Here is a 19,774-nt window from a genome sequence, read left to right as displayed (position 1 = left end):
TTGACTTTTCCACCGGACAAAACAAATTCACCACTTCTCTCCAGTCTAAAACTTGTCTGAGTTCTGCCTACTCTGCAGAGTTTCTTCTGGATTTGCCAAAAGCACATGAAGAAGAGAAGGATGCTGCCAGCCTGGCAGACAAATCCTCCCGCTCCTGCAGCAACGTGGAGGACACGGCTTCGGACGTCAGCGATGCCATCCCTATGGACACGCTTTCAGCTTGCACAGATGAGATAGATCTCCTCTCAAATGCATCCAATGACAGCGGTGGCAGCAGTGGCAGCAACCTCAATGGGCCTCAGAAGCATAAAATCAACAGATGCAAAGGCGCGTGCCCAGCTTCCTACACCAGGTTCACCACCATCCGAAGGCACGAGCAGCAGCAGGCCTCCAGGAATCCTGATTCCAAAGGGGATGTCTATGGGGACAGACATGTGCTCCCCAGAAATGTCTACCTAATGAGCCCGCTCCCCTTCCGATTGAAAAAGCCCTTCCAACACAAATCCTGCAGGACTCCACCCCCAGAGTGCCCGGGAAGCCCGGCAGTGCCCAGCCCCGAGAACCCAGAAGACCCCATACAGCTGCAGGGGGTTGTAGGAGACAAGAGCCACCACTCCCAGCACCAACTATGCTCCAGAAGCAGGCCTCTAGCCCCCAGGCGCCTGTCTTCCTTTGACATTGTGGAGAGGCTTAGCTACTTCCCCACCGTGGGATCTAGCCGAGATAGCTTCATGGGCCGGGCTGACACTCCTGACTCCTTAAACAATGGGAACCCTGTTCCATATGCCCTCTCCCACAGCCTGGACACAAACAACAACCCGCAAAGTGAACTTGGGACGTACCTAGGAGGTGGCTTTTTGTGTTCTTTCCAGTGTCCCTTCATCTGTCTCCCTGCTTTCCTTTTCTTCCCCTTTTCTTCCACGACCCTTGCATTTTTACCCCCCTCACCTTTGCATCCCCTGACTCTCTCCCTGGTTTTTCCCCTCGTGTGTCTAACGTCCTTTGCGTGTCTTGCCGAGCATTTTTGTTCAGGACTTGTTAACAGCTGCACTTCTGAGAAACGATTCCCGCTGCCTTTCTAATCACATCGGGTTCAGTTTGTCTCCCAAGCAACTCCCGGGATGCAAGAATCTCAACATGAGATATTTCTAGTTCCGTATCATTTGCACACGTGGGAATATAAAACAAACCCAGATGATTTGTTTTCAAGGAGCAGTTTCTCAAGGTCTAGTTGTGTGTATGTGTGCGTGCGTGTGTATTAAAACTTTTCTCAACAGTAAAATGCCAAATCATACTTTGATGGCAGCGAATCTTTTCTTCACAAAGTCCTTCTATGTCTTTACTCTCTCTCGTACTGTTATTTTCTCCCTGTTTTTGAATCTTTGTTCACAAGTACAGCCCAAAAGGGAAAAAAATGAAAATGGATAAATTATCAACATCTGATTGGCAATTTGGTCGATGGCAATTGAGAATCCTTACTGTCATAATGGAAACAAATTGTTTAAAAATATCTATTTTTTTCCTTTCTGGTTATGCTAGATAAATCCATCTGTATTTTAACCTCCTTATGTTGTTTCGAAGTAGATTCAGAATCACCAAGGCATTTTGCACCAGTTGATTACATGGAAACTCCAGAAGAAATCATCCGTAGACGGCATGACGATAAAGAGGTAATGCCCTCCTTTATGGCCTAATAACAGTTGTAGCTGATCCACATACAAGAAATACAGAATTCAGCCATATATAAGGACAGTTTGTATGTCCATGGCTATTTATATTGGAAATTAGAGCAACAAGCTGGAAGGAGTATGTTTTAATTTTAATACTACCACTGATTTAATGTATAATGTATAGTCCAGTTTGGCTTTTGTATAAAATGAACCCGATAGTTCTTATCAGTTACACAAAATGATATATGTGGGCTTTAAAGAATGTGAAAAGGTTGGAGACGTGTGTGAGATGTGGTACAACACCCCAGCACTCGCAGATAAAGATGAAATGTTTATTCTATAAGCAAGTTAAGGTTTTATTGTTCTCCAAGCAAACCACTTGAGTTGGTATTAATCAAACTGGTGAGAAGGGTATTTTTCTTGTGGGGATCCTCAGGTTTTGAACAGCGAATGTAAGACATTTTAAGCTGTCACAAAGCCTGAAGTTTCCCCCCCCATGCAAACTAGAATTCTTTACGGGGTCCCAAGTTGTTGACAACAGAAGCCCTTTTTTAAATGGCTGGGCAACACGGGGAGAAGCTGAAATCAAAGGAAAGCCACACAGGCTTTTCAGCACTGACTATATGCAAGCTGAATGAAAGAATTTATGAAATTACTGCTTTCCAGGAAGCTGTTAATTTTTACTGCCTGGGGCGGGGGAAGTTACATTTCTAATGTTAACTTTCTGACTTCAAATAATGTTTATGCGTGCTTTGAAATATGGTAAAACTTGCTCTTAATTCATATCTGAAAAATATATTTTTGCTGTCTTCTCCACAAAATAGTTAGTAATCCCCCCACCTCTAAATCCAGCATGAAAACTCATGTAAAAGCAAAATTCTGAGTTCACTAGGACTTCAAATGAGTTAGCACAGAGCTGAACTCTTCAGCCTAAAGTCAGCCTCAAAAGGCAGAAGAATCCTTCTGCCCAGGTACTCAAGAATGCATGTTTCCATTAGTGTGCTGGAGACTTCCAAAATAATTCTTTGGGGTTTATTTACTGTATTTTACAAAGAGTATTACATGAGCCTTAAGGATGTATGAGAGAACCTGATACCTGAAGGCGGTTGGGGATTGTCCCAAGCTCCTTGCGAACCTCAGGGGAGTTTGGTGCCTCAGAACTTACCAGTGGGGCTGATTCAGGTCTCTTGGAAGTCAATGCGAGAAACTCCTTGTTGGTTGAAGGGGGCTTGGATCAGCCCTCTGCATTATCAACAAGCTTCTTAGAAGCTCCCGGGACCTGGCCAAAACTTAGAAAAACTCCTCGTTGACTTCCATCAGCTTTGGATCAGATCCTCTGTATGAGCTGGGTTTCAGTTATGCCATAATAATGCTGATGTATTTTCTGTGCTTGCAAAATGAAAGGGTATTGTGTAGTTAGTAGAATCAGTATTTTATGTTGTATTGTAAAATCCCAGTGACCTCAGAAATTTTATTTAAGTCACATTTATGGCAGCTTTTGAATGCCTTTAACTAGATGATTTACTGCCCATTTTATGCGATTTTATGGCAGAAACTTTTAGAGGACCAGAGACGGCTTAAACGTGAGCAAGAAGAAGCTGATATTGCAGCTAGAAGGCACACAGGGGTTATTCCAACGCACCATCAGTTTATCACTAATGAGCGGTTTGGGGACCTCCTAAATGTAGACGATACAGCAAAGAGGAAATCTGGGTCAGAGGTCTGTTTTAGTTACCTCAGTCTGCTGCTTGACCCAAAGCGATATTTGCCTCTCACAATGTTGTGCTTTAGGCCGACATTAGCTCTTCAGAGAATGTCGTTTGGTTTTTGTTTTGTTTTGTTTTGTTTTTTTCCCACTTTCCCATTCTGGCTTCATTTAGAACTGCTTTGACTCTTGTGCCTGGTAAATTAATTGATATCTCTAGACCAAGCTGCATATGTTAAAGCATGCCTGCTGAGAATTGCTGGTGCACATCTGTGATGCATGCCTTTAAATATCAGCTACTTTTAGTCAATCCAAGGCATTCTACATCTTTTGCCTCATATTGCTACATCGCCTTCTTGTCTGTGCCTTACGCTTAGAAACTTCATGCCTTGTTGATCCTGGCCATGTGACTGTCTCATAGGTTTTTTTTTTTTAGAAATGGATTGTTTCTTCTCCTCTTGAAAGATATCTTTTAGAAACAATTGGGAAAAATCTCAGCATGTTTCACCGCGTATGACCTGGTCAGTTTTTCTGGAAGAGACAAAGGAGGAGGTAGATGGTTTTCCCATGGGCCCAAGGCAGTTTTCCCGAGGGCTGGATGCTGGTCCAGGTGTCCTGGCCCAAATGTCTTTTCCTGCCCCCTTGCTGTGGGGGCTCTGCTTCCCCAGAGGTGCTGCACTGGGGCGGTGGGTGAGGTGGTCGCCGTGTGGATGGAGTACACTCGTCTGCCCTTCGTGGAGTTTCAAAATGGTCTGGTGCCACGTGAATGCGACTACTTCTTATTTTAAGCTCTGTTACTTTAAAATGACTTTAAAATTGTCTGAATATTTTGCGACCATTCAGCCAAGTAAATCAAACTTTAAAGCCCAGGCCTGCTGTTCATGTCCTCTTTGGCTTTATGGCCACCGAAGACATTTTTTTTTTTTTTTTTTTTTTTAGACATGTCCTTAATTTATTCATATTTCCTCCTCACCTTTGTCTCTTTCCTAACAATTTATACAGAATACATGGGGCACATTGCAGGATTCAGCCGGGCCAGGTAATAATCAGTAAGAGCCACATCAAATAAAATCCTACTGTTTTTTTTCCTGACTAGTAAATTTTGCTTTTTCAGTCACATGTCAAAGGAAATTTGGTCCCGGAGCCCCAGTAACTGTAGTTACTGAGGCAGCTTTCATTCAACAGGGTTTGTGACATTTAAAAGTTTACTGCTGTTAAATCCATTTCCTGTAAAGCTCTTAATTACTGTTATACCAGAAGTTGGCGCTTTTTTGCCCTGGTGGGAGAGAGCCACCCAGCATATTTGGAGCGTAGTACCAGTTGCACACAAGCTTGTAGCAGAATACCTGCATTCACTTTCTTCCCCAGACTAATTTAGCTATAGAAGTTTGGGTGCTTTTCCTCAGAAGAGGGTTGAAAACCTAATTATTCTTTTAATGTGTTGATTTTGTTTTTTGATCTCTAGATGAGACCTGCTAGAGCCAAGTTTGACTTTAAAGCACAGACGCTAAAGTGAGTACAGCCTTGAGTAGTCTTCCTCTGCTTTTTCCCCTAGGATGCAGCACTTATGAAGGGTTGTGAAACTGGATTCATGTTTTGGGAATGTCTTTCCAGCAGCTCAAAGCAAAAGTGTCCATAGTAAGGCAGGGAAAAGTAATACGAGTCTTGCAGATTCATACAGGTGGTCAGAAGAACATAGATATGCAGAACAGCAGCATCCTTTTCACTGTGCTAAGCATAGCCCAAAGTCAGCAAGGGACTTAAACAGATGCCTAGCTTTAAGGGCAGGTAGGTGGGCCCTTGACTGAGGATTTTCCTGATTGAGGACCTGTAGGGGTGCAGACTGGTCACTGCTCCCCTGGCCGGTGTGGATACACCAGCGGATGTTTCTGGTGGCCTTGTTGTACCTCCAAACCCTGTTGTGGTCCTTCAGGTGAATCACACAGCACTGGGCAGGTTTTTTGGGGAATACTGCTGTGAAGAGAAGGCCTGGAAGGCCTTTCCCTCTGCATGAGCTTGGAGAAGCTCTCATTTTAACATTGGTAGGAAGGGGGAGAAAGAAGAACAGAATTCAGTGAAGGACCTGCAGTTTTTCTTCTTAGGTGCTAGTGTCCTGAGAATATTTTGTTACATGTTTTATAGATGATGATTTGTAATGATTTACACAGCATCTCAGCACCTGTAATAAAACTGAGGCAGATGTATGGTGTAAATGTTGTGTCCCTTGAGCAGAAAATACCAGGGGGCCACACAAAAGTAAAGAAGAGCTTGTGAAAATCGTGTTAGGAAAGGCTGGGTTGGCTGTTCTCCTGTGGGGATCCGAGTAGTAGGTTTATGAGCCTACTACAAGCTGTCCACAGTGGGAGTTCCTCAAGCTGCAGACATTCATCATTTTAGCAGTGAAGACTGTAGATTGAAATCCCATTTGTTAGCCCAGGTGAGGTCAGTGGTTGCACAACCACAGGCTGACCAGAAGTGCAATCATTGCAGAATCCACACTGGTATGTGAGGAGGCCATCTAATCAGCAAACTAGCTTCCATTAAAATCATGTGTCTCCTTTCAAGGCACTTGTGACATGACCTGTTTCGAAACAGGAGTTGAGCACTGCTCACCATATCCAACGTGGAAGGAAGCCAGTGACATGCTTTGCTTGAGCTTGACCCCATTGCTGCTGGAGGGTGTGGGGTTAGTAGGGCCCTCTTAGGCCAGCTTTTTTAAGAGGATGGCCAAAGAGTAAGAGAGCCCTGAACATCTCGATATGAACGAGGTAATTCTCAACATGTAGCTTTCACTGTGGGTGGGAGCATGATTTGTATCAACAGGGTTGATGCAGAGCTTCATACCCAGGTGTTGCTGGGACAGCAAAGGTACACGTCTGTTCTCCAGTGGAGTTCTGATGGAGTGCTTGTATTGTTAACAGGGAGCTTCCTCTGCAAAAAGGAGATATTGTTTACATTTACAAGCAGATTGACCAGAACTGGTATGAAGGCGAACACCATGGCAGAGTTGGCATCTTCCCACGATCATACATAGAGGTAGCTGCTTTCCTTGGAGGTGCTCACTCCCTTTCTGCCAGCGACCAGTTTGTGGGCTTTTCGTATGTGACTCATTTGATTCTGTTTGTTTGTTTCTAGCTCCTCCCACCAGCGGAGAAAGCTCAGCCCAAAAAGCCATCACCGTTGCAAGTATTGGAATATGGAGATGCTATTGCGAAGTTCAACTTCAACGGGGATACCCAAGTGGAAATGTCCTTCAGAAAGGTAGGACTGTTGTTGTGCTGATGAGTTGAATCTGGACAAATGCAGAGGTTTTTTCACACAGGCAAGCGAGGTTCTGTGGTGTTGAAGTGACTGGTTAGACCTGACTGCAGAGTGAAGGGACAGGAATGGGTTGTGTAAAGGCTGTTCAGAGCAAAGTCAGCCATAGTTAGGTTAAGTAGAAGCATTTCCCCATCTCAACCAGCTTTCCGTTTTGATGCTCAGATTAGGTCTTGTCTTGTCTTCTCTTGAAGGTGGGGCTTGCAGTTTATATTAAGGTTCTGGAAGTCACTTCATTTGCCAGAAAAACAGGAGAGAGCATAGAGAGACCTAGTTTAAACTACAGACCTGTGTGTACTCCCTGTACACCTCGTACCCCTGAGAGTCTCATGGTCAGCCTGAAACTGCTGGTTTCCATTTTTTTAACTGGCTTTAGAAAGTAGGGTCTTGAAGATGTGAAGTGAACGTAACTGAGTCTGCAGACAGCCCAAGTCAACAGCAGAATATCTGCATTTCCTCCTTCCCTGAACTGAAAAATGTCATTCCCACACAGAGGTTAGGGTTAGAACCACGTAATTGGGAAATAGGGGAGGCTGAGAGTGACTGATCGTTTTAAGCCAGCTGCAGCAAGATTAAAAATGTAAGCTGCTTTGGAATTAAATGATGAAATATGTTAAAGTCAGGACTACGTTACTATTCCTTCCCATAGGGTGAAAGGATCACATTGATTCGACGAGTGGATGAAAACTGGTATGAAGGAAGAATCTCTGGCACCAGTCGCCAAGGCATCTTCCCTGTCACTTACGTGGAGGTGCTCAAACGGCCAGTGGTCAAGAATGCCATCGACTACCCTGACCCGCCAATGTCCCTCTCCCCTAACCGCAGCATGACAGCTTCACCACAGGTATTTGGACTAGATGCAGCCAGTCACAGCACCTTGCAGAGCAGAGGGACGTTGCCATTGCTGTGCAAGAAGCAATAGCTGAAAAAAGCTGTAGCTAAGACTAGTGTTTTGCCCAGTAAAAGCCATGTGCTCCCTGCAGTGTGCTGCAACTGCAGGAAAAAGGTGATGTTTCATTTACCAGAAAGGTTAATGAACGGGTCATTTGGGGATTTGGAGACTCAGCTTTTCATCTCTAATCCGTAGCTTGAATTCAGGCCAGGTTGAAAGGGCTACAGTTCACAGCCACCTGAATAAATTTCACTGCCAGAAATGGAATGAATTGATGATGCAGCTCCTCCTGAGTGCATATTTACATTTTACAGACCTTCACCGTGATGACTGAATTTTTTATGATGACTATTAAAAGGGCATCACAGACTGTTAGAGTCTGTAGGTGTCATTATGTTGATCCCAATCAGCTTGAATCAAACTGTATACTTCTAGACGTCCCAGCTCGCAACCAAGGTTTTGGGAGAGAGGATCAGGAGAGTGGCCTGTATTATTTGAAATTGGTGCTAAACGAACTCAGGCTTTGAGAGCAGGCCAGTCTGGGATCTTCCATGAATATTAGATTCCCTATAAACCATACTGCGGTTCAAACTAGAAATCAAAATGGCAGCAGGTAATTGTATGGGGGTCCCAGAATGTTTCCCATGGAAAACGTATCAGGCAGGCAGTGAGTCTCTAAATCCCTTTGTTTTGCTCTCATTCTGCAAGTACTCATGCTTGAGGGTCAGCATACGTGTCTGGGTCGCAGCCATGAGGTTCTGGTGCATCCCCTTCTCGCCCACGGGACCGAAGCAAGGTCATTCTGAGGTCAAGACTGCAAGGAGCAAAAGTGGAGAATTGGGCTCGGGAGGAAGGGATATACGGCACAGGATGGATGGGAAAGGCTGCTGTGGCTCATGCCTGGTGTCTGTCTGGATCTTCCGTAGAAGGAGTGTTTTTATTCTCAGCCACTGTAAAGAGGAAAGGCTTGTTGCTTGTCAAAGTGGACCTCAGCTGAGCTTTTGTGTTTGAGCTTGGCAGTCTCTCCATAGCTGTGGCTTGTCCGCCACCAGCTCTCTGCAAGCTTCTCCCTTTGATGGAAGGGGTTATATCCACCCTTTTTTGGTTTCCCTTGTTATTCCCCTAGTAAATTAATTCTCTCCCTTACTTTTTTGCCTAACTTGGCAGAGGACTGAGAAACTCTCCGATCAGTAGCTGATCTCACTGATGTGGCTGGTGGTAATAGCTGAGGGCAGAGCTCAGTCGTGAGTTCTGCCTTTATGAAAACAGAACCTACTTTAATCACCTAAAGACCAAATAGCCACGGCTGGCTTTTCTGATCCATTTCTCCTCCACGGCTTCAGCAATGCAGGTTTCTTCAGGGGCAGGCATTGCTCTTGCAAGAGCTGGATAAAGTCAAAATTTCCTGAAGCAGTGAATTCCAACTGGGCCCACGGTGTGAGCTGCTGGGGCCCCAGCTATTACTGCCAGGCCAGTCAAATGCCACATGCTGCCATCGTAGATGGTGGCTTCCCCGGCTCCCTGAGGGACTTAGGGCATATGTCTAAGGTCTTCCACAAGTCATTTTGTGTCTGGGATTCTGGCAAAGGCTGGAGAAGGGTATTAGCAGCACAGATCCAGACTGGACTCCATGGTTGGAGTAGCTGTGGACAGCACGTTCTCCAACACGATGTACCTGTCTGTGGAAAACCTATGCACCATGCTTGGTCACAGATCTGCTCCTCTCCACACTCGCCCTCTCTCCATTTACTTTTGCTCGGTCGTTTTGTATTTTCCTTTACTATTTTTTTTTTTGTTGTTCATTTCTTTCTTTTTTTCTCTCCTACTTTTGTCTCCTTCAAGTCTCCCAGCTCTGAGCTGCTCCATACACCAACTCCTCCGCCTTTGCCTTTCGCGCGCCGCGCTTTATCTCCAGAGGTGCAGGCGGTCACCTCCGAGTGGATTGCTCTGACCGTGGGAGTGTCTCCGAGCACCACTCCTGCCATAACTCCTCCATTGCCTCCTCCGCCTGAAGCCTCCCTCCCTCACACTGACTATCTCTCGCCTTCTGCCGCAGCCAGTCCTTCCCCCACGGTCAGCCTCCACCATTCTTACCTCTCTGGCTCCTCGACTCCCAGGTCCATTAAATCCCCGTTGCCCTCTTACTCCTCCAGACCTCGCAGTTCCTATCAGGCCGCTCCGCAGAGCGAAGAAAAGTTTGTTGGCTCCCCTTCTCCCAGCGTGAGCTACTCCAACTCCCCTCGCTGGGGGGTGGAGAGCCCCGAAAGCGTCCTCGCAGGGCAGCATCAAGCTGCTCCGAGCAGCCAAGCCTGGTTCCAAAAGGCTAGAGAGGGCAGCAGTGACCCCGAGCAGGGGGCTCACGCTCTTCCCAAGATCTCTGTTGAGCGCTGCTTGAAACCATCTCAGCTAGACATGCGTGTGAGCCCCGAAAAGAGACCCGTGGGTTCCTCTGAGGACAACCAGTTGTGTCAGGAGCTAATGGCTATTGTGCAGGGAGGTAAAACAGAGAAAAGAGGCGAGAGGAAAGGTGATTTGGGAAGGTTCCAAAGCGGGGAAAAGAAGGTACTTCTCCTGCATGTGTGTGTGCTGCTCTGAATCCCTGATTTTAAATGGTGTGCTGAGGTTTGTGTTGCTCTGCTGGCCAGGCAGAGCCAGTGGCTGCCACATGTCGTTTTGATGATCCTAAGACCTTCTCCCAGGGGTCACCAGTGGCATTCACTGGAGAGCAGATCAAAAAGTTTTTAGAAGAGTGCTCAGGAGCAGTATAATGAAAATTATTTTATAAGAGAGAACACAGGACTGACTCATTTGGTCATGTCTAATGAGGTGATTGTCCCAGATATTACTAGATGTGTCAGATGAAAGTATCACATAGGCCTCATGTCCATATACCTCACTGTGAGAACACAGGCAATTCCTTGCTATCCTAAGATTTTCCAGTGTGCAATGGATCATCTTTGGTGATAGGATTTATTTGTTCCTCCTAAAGCCAAGGACTGAAAAGCCTTGTAAATGTCAGCCTGGCTCCTGGAATCGCAAAAGTTGTCCCCTGTTGATCCTGGAGCCTGTGGTTTACTGAACTTTAGTCTGGGATGTGAGAGGCTTGATTGTTGTCTATTTATTGAATGGAATTTATTAGCTTTGCATTTCCAAAATGATGTGAGAGAGCCTACCCACAAATGAGAACTAGACCCAGTGATATTTTTCCCCCAAGAGTTTTCAGTTATATGTAGCTGTATGTCACAATGAGAGGGAACACAGGGGAACCTTGCAGTAGCTTCTACAACACACCTTCTGCCCCCAGTCTGGGTGAAGGAGATCTGCCTTATTTTGCCAGCTCTTAGTTGACTTGGGGTCCGTTGTGTGCTACAAATGCCAAATACATTACAGCAGCCCCATGCTATCTTGTGTAAGAGTGGAAGTTTGCGGAGCTCAAAAGTCATAGCTTTATAAATACCATCTTGGATGCCCTGCGATAGCCTCCATGACATACTCCATCTGCCAGCGTTAAATAACGAGGGGCTAGGGTTTCTAACATGACACATTTCACACTGGGAAATCTTAACAACAAATCGTTTGATTTCTGCTTGAATCATAACCAGAAGTGTATTGAAGGCTGCATAAAGACTGGATATATTTTTAGTAGCATATTTTACAGGCATAACCTGCATGTTTGAAACAGAATGAGGTGGTCAGCTCTGACAAACCAACGGGAAACTGCACTTGCCCTTGCATGGAGTTACGTTTGCTGTGTGTGCATCAAACTTACTGGATAGTAGATGCTCTTATCACTAGCAGTGATTGTGATAAGAGAGTGTGTGCTAAGCTGACCAACTTTTCTTTTCTTCAAAAGTCTGCAGACTCAAAAGCATTCTCTTCATCTGCTCCTCTCTCTTCCTATGCCCTCTCTTCCTCTACTGTCACAACACAGCCACCTCCCAGACTTACACGCAGAGTCAATAAGCCACAGGTAATCATCTTTGCTGATTACTCTTCCATTACTTAGAGTTGTGTCCATGCCATGCCATTGTTTTGTCATATGCTTGTTTAGCCATTCACTGATTCCACAGGTAAGATGTTTCTCCTGTCACCTAATTTAGAATTTTTATTTAAAAAGAATTAAAATTAAAAAGAATTAAAATTACTTCCAGGCTGTGCAGAAGGGCAGGTATGGGCAAAATCTTCAGCTGGTGCAAATGCACGTAGCTCAAGTCTGGGTTTTTGCCAGTTTGTACCAGCTGAGGAACTGATTTTCTGTTCCTCCAGGGGATTAACCCAGGGCTTGTTTAGTTCTGACCTTGAGTTCCTAGGGCTCGATCGCATTATGGGGCAGTCTTGGTGGCCTTGTTAGCCAGAGCGATGCAGTGTGAGATACTTTGGATCAGGTTTTGTTTAACCATCTGAGATCAGGATTCGGGGTCTGAGTGTCTCAGAGCTGGGGGTAAGGCCTACACAACTTGGTGTCCACCATGTCAGGGACCTGTTCCAGCCTTCTCAGGTGGGATTAAGAGGTTCTCAGCTCTGTTGCTGAGTGCTGCAAACATCTTTAAGGAGGGATGCAGTAGGGTCTGTGCAGGATAACCGACTCGGCCTCAGCACCCTGTGGCTGGGAACATCCAGGGTCCGGGAATGAGCGGTACTTGCAGCTGCTTGGTGTCTCATTGATCTTCCCGGCAGCTTCCACAAGATGGCAATATTTGAAACAGAAAGCTACCAATTAGCAAAAACTGGACTGAGTTTGTAGTGATGGGTGTTGGGGAAGCAATCTTTGGCTTGGTCAGTCAACCAGGCAGGCTCGTGCCAGATGAGCGTGGAAAATAGTTGCCAATGTTGCTTATTTTCTCGGTCAGTTTATGAGAGCGAGATACAGCTTTAATCCTGAAATTTTCCTGTTACCTTTCCTCACCTTATTTCCCTCCGGCCGTGAGCTTGCACAACTTTTTACTGGACAACCACCTCCTGCTTCCCTTTCAGTTTCAATACTCGAGTCCAATAGGATACATCCTCTGCTTTGTGTTAAAAAACCCACAGAAGGTTTCTGTGTTGGCCTGTCTGCTCCCTCCTGCTGGTGCGTGCGATTCAAAGGACCAGGAGCAAAGAGCCACATTTAGGGAAGGATGTTTCTCCCAAGTGCTGACTGGCACACAGTTAGTTCTATTTCGGGTGTTGCACCTGGTTGTAATAGAACCCTCTGGCCTTTCTTTGCAGCTGAAGTCTAAGCCAAAATTTATATTTTGTATGCCTTGACAATCAGAGCATTGTCAGTGTTAAGTTAAAACTGCGTGTGACATTATCGGTAGTCTTGACCTCCTTTCCCAGCTCTGGGTCTACAGTTGATTAGGGGACAGGAGCGCTATTTATGTGTGCAAATGACTTCTCATTATCTGGGTGACCCACACAGAGGCCGATGGCTTCAGCACAGCTACCCTGGAGGCCTTTTCAAAAATCTGTCATCTTTTCATTGACTTTAATCACATGAGAAAAGCACTGAGTAGACATGGAAATGAGATGTTACATTTGGGTTTTGTTTCCATTACTGTCCATCCCTGCTGTTTGAGGTATTCCACCATTTTGAATTTTAATTTTCTTTCTCATTAGAGAGAACCCGCCCAGTTATGAAATTCTGACCCAGTGGTTTTTTTGCAGGTTTAAGACTCCTTTGGTAGAAGGCTGGGATGAGGACTGTGTTCTTGGTAGGATGAGAGGAAATGGTTTCAATGGTTGTGCCGGGGAGGTTTAGATTGGTTATTAGGAAAAATTTTTATCCTGAAAGGGTTATCAAGTATTAGAAGAGGCTGCCCAGGGAAGTGGTGGAGTCACCATCCCTGGAGGTATTTAAAAGATGGGTAGATGTGGTGCTGAGGAACATGGTTTAGTGATGGTTTTTGTCAGTGTTAAGTTGGCGGTTGGACTCGATGATCTGAAAAGTCCCTTCCATCCTGGGCAATTCTCTGATTCTATATAAAGTACAGTGGCTCTTTTAGCTATTCTGAAGTGATTGCTTTTGTTTAGTTTCCGTGTCCAAACTAGAAAGAAAAAAGAACGAGCCCACAGCATATGAAAGGTATTTCAAGTATAACTTGATAGATAATTCAGTAAAATATGACATTAAGCAGTAAGGTAATCTATCATTTTAATTTGTTTCAGGGGACACTCAGAAATGTTCTGTTTTAATTCCTGTTTCACTCTGAGGTCCTGTTAGGACAGTGTGATGGTCAGCAGTGGTGCCAGCCAGTGTGTGAGCAGTGCAGCGGCTTTGCCCCCGGGGGTCCAGGCTGCGGCCGTGGGGTGGGGAAGGCAGGAGCTGCCGGATGAGGGTCCCTGCATCACCCAGTGGTGCGAGGGATGTCGGTGGGGGGGCTGTCTGCTCCTTTCTGCTTGTACAAAACCGCTTGGGTGGAATGGTGAGCGATTTCACCCTCTTTGCGGTGGTAGAGAGGAGAGGTGTGAGGAGGATGCTCAGCCCCCATGCTCCCCAGCACAGACCAGCTACGCTCACTTGGCATGTCCATTACTTAGCACCATCTCCCAAGACAAGCTTTTATCCCCCCCCAGTGCTTTTCTGCTGCTCCACATGTTCAGCACGGTGGGGTTTCTACCCAACACGTTCATTGTCCAAGCCAGAGGGTACAAGCTCCCCATAGGAGATGCTGTAGACATGACCTTCAGCTTCTGATCCAGGGGCCAGGGAGTCCTTCCATTGACTTTCACAGCCCTTAGGTCAGGCTGCTCCGTGCTGAGGCCTTTTCAGTGTTCTTTGTGAGAACTCTTTGGCCAGCTTTCCCCTGGCTTCCACCAGAGCCGGGGCTTGGTGTGTGCAGAGGTTTCCTTCTTTATGTCGGCTGGGCTGGGATGTCCTCCCTGCTCGTGGTTCTCCATTCACATGTGGGAGCATGGCTGCTGACGTCTGCCCTTCTCTGAGGCGTTACTGATTTGTCTGTCTGTCTTGTCTGTCTGCTCGTCTGTTCTACTTAGCTTTCCTTTTGCTTATGGTAGTCCCTTAACTTCCACCAGAAAAGGATGGAAAAAGACACATAAACAAGGGCTGCGATGGATAGACACACTGATGATGCTTGGCTTGGCCAGGAGCAGGGAGAGCACTATGGAGTAGCCCCAGCATCTTTCATCCTAACAGTAAAGACCTTAGAGGCCCTTCCAGTCCCTAAAGGGGCTACAGGAGAGATGGGGAGGGACTCTTGATCAGGGAGTGGAGCGATAGGATGAGGGGTGATGGTTTTAAACTGAAAGAGGGGGGATTTAGATTAGATCTCAGGAAGAAATTCTTCACTGTGAGGGTGGTGAGACACTGGAACAGGTTGCCCAGAGAACCTGCGGATGCCCCATCCCTGGAGGTGTTCAAGGCCAGGCTGGATGGGGCTTTGGGCAACCTGGTCTGGTGGGAGGTGTCCCTGCCCATGGCAGGGGGGTTGGAACTCGATGATCTTTAAGGTCCCTTCCAACCTGAACTGTTCTATGATTCTATGAAACCTGCCTCAGGGCTTTCCTAGGCTCCTAACGTAGAACCTTTTTCTGGTATTCTTACAAACCTGTGGTGCTCTTTAGATCCATCCTCAAACTCTGTTTGAGGTGGAAACAGTGGCCAGCTGTGCTTCACGACTGACTGTACCACATATGACATGGAGATGTAGACACTGCAGCACCTGCTGAAGTTTATGCACTTGGTCTTAGTGTGTGGTGTGGCTGAGGGGGGTAGGAGTAATCAATGAGAATTGGACCATGCCATCTGAGGAGCTCATGGAGCAATTCCAGCAGTCAATTTATTAGTATGGAGCAGAGAAGCACTTTCTTGAATTAAAAAAAAGATACCATTCTTACAGCTGCCTCTCACCTCAGCCTGGAAATTGGTTTCTCCAGCTACTTGACCACCTGAGGTAGCTCTGATCTCATCAGATCTGATGCACTGCATCCAGTTTGTCTGCACAATATTCATTTTAAATTTCTAGTTATCCCATTGGCCTTTGAGGGCTGATGACAGACAGGCAGGAATGACTTCCAGAAATCCTGTGACGATTTCAGGCTCCACAGTAAATGCTTTGAATGCGAATTCCACTGCAATTAGCCCATCCAACTTACATTTCATTTCCTCTCTATAGAAATATACATGGTAACAGAGCATTGTTTCTTAGGGCAGTGATCCCAGATTCCAGACAGTAGAGCCGACTACAAAGGAGTTGCTATGGGGTTGGGTTGGCCTAGAGTGGGTCACAGCCCTCAAGGAAAGAGATGGTTTGCTTTAATACAATGATGGGCACAGCTCCAGAGGTCCACGATGTGGTTCGGAGGAGCTTTGAGAACGGGAACTAGTCATGGATGAGCTCATCACCCTGTGCTTCTCCAAACTCTTTGAGCACCGTTGGGCTGAAGGTGTCACAAATCTTTTTATCCTCTGCTTCTGCTCTTGTCTCTGGATGCCGTGAGAAAGCCAGCCTTTACTGAAGGGAATAAAGAGGAGGAGGGAAAGCATAAAAATATTGAGGCCTTTGGAATTTGGGTTGAATATTGTGTTAAATGATCACAGAGGATGGTGATCTTCCATACCTTACCATCTCCGCTTTGCCAAGCAAAGTCCTGCAGGTAGTACAGATAACCCAACACTGGTTCAGACACCCCATTTGCTCACAGAATGGCCCTTCCTTTCAGTGGGTGTTTGAATATGCAAAACACATGCAAACGCAGGCTCTGGACCTCTGACTTTCTCAGTGACCTTCCTCTTCCCCATCAAACCTCCAACCCCTAACACCCTGATGTTCCTTGCTGTACCCTGGGACACGTGAATCCCCATGAAGAGGTGTGAGTGGGGAGAGAGGCTGGGCAGAGCCCAGGAGCTTCAGGTGGTGGTGTTTGGAGCTGGGTTTTCTGGTCAGGGCCTCCTCTGTCCTGAAGCTCTGCCCCGTCATGGGAATTAACAGAGCAGCTCAGATCCTTGCTTGGTACAAGCTGGAGTAATTTTGGTGGGAAACAGGTTGCCCAGAGAAGCTGTGGCTGCCCCATCCCTGGAGGTGTTTGAGGCCAGGCTGGATGGGGCTTTGAGCAACCTGGTCTGGTGGGAGGTGTCCCTGCCCAGGGCAGGGGGGTTGGAACTTGATGATCTTTAAGGTCGCTTCCAACCCAAACCATTCTATGATTCTATGATTGTGCCTTCCGAGGACCTGAACTGTTTTTGTTTAAGAAGCCAAGGGAGTTACTGTTCTCTCCTCTGTCAAAGTCATTGAGGACTTTTTTAAAAACAGCAGCAGATTCCTCTCAGCGTGCTTTTGTCCTTTCAAGTTTGATGCTCTCAAGTATGTGCTTCTGTCCTTGTTTTTTTTTTTTTCCCCCTACAGGAATGCAGTATGACACTGTGTACCATTTCTGGTTGTCGCGGTGTCTCCATAACCTTCCACTCTGTTTCTGTCACTTTTCTCTTCGCAGTATTCTGTGTGCTGCAGCGCAGATGCATTAATGTCTCTTGCGTAAACGAAAGACCTTGTTGTCCAAGAAGCGTGGTGTTGGGGTGGGGAGGGGAAGAGTTGTTCATTTTCTTCTGTTGTCTGCACTCCATTTAATTTTTTTTTTGTTGTTAATTCTGACCAATATAACATCTGCTAAAATGTCTTCCTTATCATTTGCTTGGTGATCACACAGCCTTCCCACCATTCATTGAGAGCTGGACCAGATCTCACAGAGTCTGAAAAGAGCTATGTGGTAAGGCCACTGTTTAAATCAGATGTGTAGTCCTAGACTCTCCTCACCCAGGCAGTAACACCTCAGTAGAGATAAAATGCCAGCACCATTTTTAGCTGCGAAGTAGGTACATATTTATCTGTTTGCATATATTGTTTTGTTTGCAACAGAAAAAAAAGGGAATTTAGCACTTCGAAAAAACATTCATAGCCAATGAGAGGTTGGGCTAATTGTGCTGCCAGACCCTGGGTATAAGTTAAACGAAGCAAAAATGCATGAACGGAGCAGCCCGCCTTGCATTCTTGAACTGACTTCATAGCATTTGCAATGGTGCCACTGCATAACTAATTGCAAACTCTTATGCTGCTGCTTTGAAAAATATATATGCATATGTATTTGTTACAAATCTTCGAACTAAATGCCAAATTCTTCTGTATCTTGCCTGTTTTTCCATGCTTACACCTGGATCCCTTCTGCACTCCACTACCTGGATATTTACCTGGATCTACAACTCTTTTTTTTTTTTTTTTTTTTTCACTGGACTTATGTGCTGCATCTGGAATGTCCCATCTCTTCTTGTCTATATTTTCCCCTCCCTCCCCCCTGTTGACTGTTCTTTGGGTGTTCTTGGATGTCAATGCTGCCTACCACGCAGGAAGCTGTTTGCAATGAGATCATAAACATTGCAGAAAAGTCTGTTCATTACTGCAGTACTATTGCTCAGCCTCTTGACTCTCGCCACAAGGTGACCTCTAATGACCATAAACCATCTCTCATCATTTCTCAGCAACCTCAAGCACAGCAGCAAGGAGCCAGCCCTGACAGGAGTCAAACACCACGAGACACGTAAGTCGTTTTTGGCTCCCGTCTCTTCCGGGGGCCTTCTCTCTGACTCCTGGTGAAGGTGGGGAGGTGTGAAAGCTTCAGCATTTCAGGAGTTAAATTAGAATTATGGGAAAGTGTCTGCTTTTCTTTAAAAAATCAAAAATAGCCACACCATCATAATGAATAGTTTAAAACTGGGACCTTTGTGTCTGTATAGCACCTGAAACAATGACCTCATGATCCAGGACTGGGTCTCCTTTGGGCACTTGATTCATGCTGGTTTTGGAGACTATCTCCATATCTTTGTATCTTGAAGATGGAGACAGATTAACATCTACTGGCTCATATGGCATGAGTCAGTGTGTTCACCCCTGTTCTTAGCTTTTCACAGTGCAGCGAGCAGTCCCAGCAATTCAGTGCCTTGTTGGCCCCTTCCACGGGTGAATTGGTGGCTGAATGATCTGAGAGACCAAGGCTGAGATTTTCAAAGCTATCCGGTGGGTTTAAACCTGGACCTGCCCTTAAGCTGGGTGGGGCCTTTCACTGGTGGTTTTGAGACTGGTAGCCTGCACTTTTTGCTGGGGACTGAAGTCCTGAAAGGAGTCTTTGCTGTCCTCCACCACTTCTAGCAGAATGGAAAGTCTCGCATCAGCTCTGTTTTTACTCCCCACAGCCAGGGGATGCAGGCCTCCCCAAATTTGCCTGGAGATTGCTTCCACTCCATAAAGTTCCTTTCTGAAGGAACTGTTCTGCCTCTGGTGCAAGTGCTATCTCAGGGCAGAATTCAACCTTAGATTTTGTTTGCACCGTTAACTCCTCAGCTATGATTTACGCGGCAACCTTGGTGCAGTAGAGTTGGCAGCATCTTTTTCTGAAGTCCTTCACGTTGCCACCAAGTGCCTAGGCAAGGGCACAGATTCTCATTTAGCCCAGGATTTGAGTGTATCCAGGTTTTGCCTTGCGTTCAGTAGGGTGTCTGTGCTCACACACTCTCTGGGTGCTGCACCTTCGGAAGACTCTGATTGTTACAGTCTATGGAGACAATGACATGGCAAAAGGGAAAGAGGAGCTCTCCATATATCCCACACAGTGCAGACGGGACGCTTTTTACAGCCACGGCCTTGTGACAACAGCCAATTTAATGCAGTTGGCTTCCACCTCTCAAATGGAAAACACGGGTCCAGAGTGCATTGAAAAAATATAATAGGAATTAGAAAGGGGAAGGGAGAGGTCTCCTTCTGAAGGGGTGGCGGGGGAATCCAATGACTAACGTGCGGTATCTCTCTGGTTTTAGAGTTAGCTACCAAGCCCTCTACAGCTACACTCCTCAGAACGATGATGAGCTGGAACTGAGGGATGGTGACATTGTCGATGTCATGGAGAAATGCGACGACGGCTGGTTTGTGGGTGAGTGTGACGCTTTCCCGTCAGCAGGGCTTTTTGAGACGAAGGTGGGCGTTTTCGCAGAGCGTCTGGAAGTTGCTTTCATTGGCGGGGTCAAAATCAACTCTACTTTTTTCACAATTCCTCATCTTTTCCCACCAAGAACATTAAAATTGGGGTGCAGGGTGGAGCTTTGTTTTCCTTGCTAGGTCTCTAGTTTTCCCTTTTTCCTCTTCTTAATTTCCCTGTTGCCCGCTTCCTCCTGATCCTTCTTGCTCACGCAGATGGCAGAGCAAC

The 19,774-nt window shown here is 46.2% G+C and overlaps 1 protein-coding gene across 3 annotated transcripts in view; it reads left to right on the top strand.

The window, feature by feature from the left end:
• SORBS1 (sorbin and SH3 domain containing 1) overlaps window positions 1-19,774 on the top strand; it is a 79,658-nt gene that overhangs the window by 57,140 nt on the left and 2,744 nt on the right. For 2 of the 3 annotated variants that reach the window (XM_074154410.1, XM_074154411.1), the window contains 11 exons: window positions 1,585-1,670; window positions 3,223-3,390; window positions 4,841-4,887; window positions 6,297-6,411; window positions 6,511-6,636; window positions 7,343-7,537; window positions 9,428-10,147; window positions 11,439-11,555; window positions 17,231-17,290; window positions 18,057-18,115; window positions 19,389-19,501. In XM_074154410.1, the coding sequence (XP_074010511.1) occupies window positions 1,585-1,670; window positions 3,223-3,390; window positions 4,841-4,887; window positions 6,297-6,411; window positions 6,511-6,636; window positions 7,343-7,537; window positions 9,428-10,147; window positions 11,439-11,555; window positions 17,231-17,290; window positions 18,057-18,115; window positions 19,389-19,501 (1,806 nt within the window). The remainder of the gene's footprint in view (window positions 1-1,584; window positions 1,671-3,222; window positions 3,391-4,840; window positions 4,888-6,296; window positions 6,412-6,510; window positions 6,637-7,342; window positions 7,538-9,427; window positions 10,148-11,438; window positions 11,556-17,230; window positions 17,291-18,056; window positions 18,116-19,388; window positions 19,502-19,774) is intronic. The other variant, XM_074154412.1, reaches the window with a different exon arrangement.

The sequence above is a fragment of the Numenius arquata genome, chromosome 10 (genome assembly GCF_964106895.1).
Source record: "Numenius arquata chromosome 10, bNumArq3.hap1.1, whole genome shotgun sequence".
NCBI classification, from domain to species: Eukaryota; Metazoa; Chordata; class Aves; order Charadriiformes; family Scolopacidae; genus Numenius; species Numenius arquata.
This window is presented reverse-complemented; position numbering and strand designations above follow the sequence as displayed.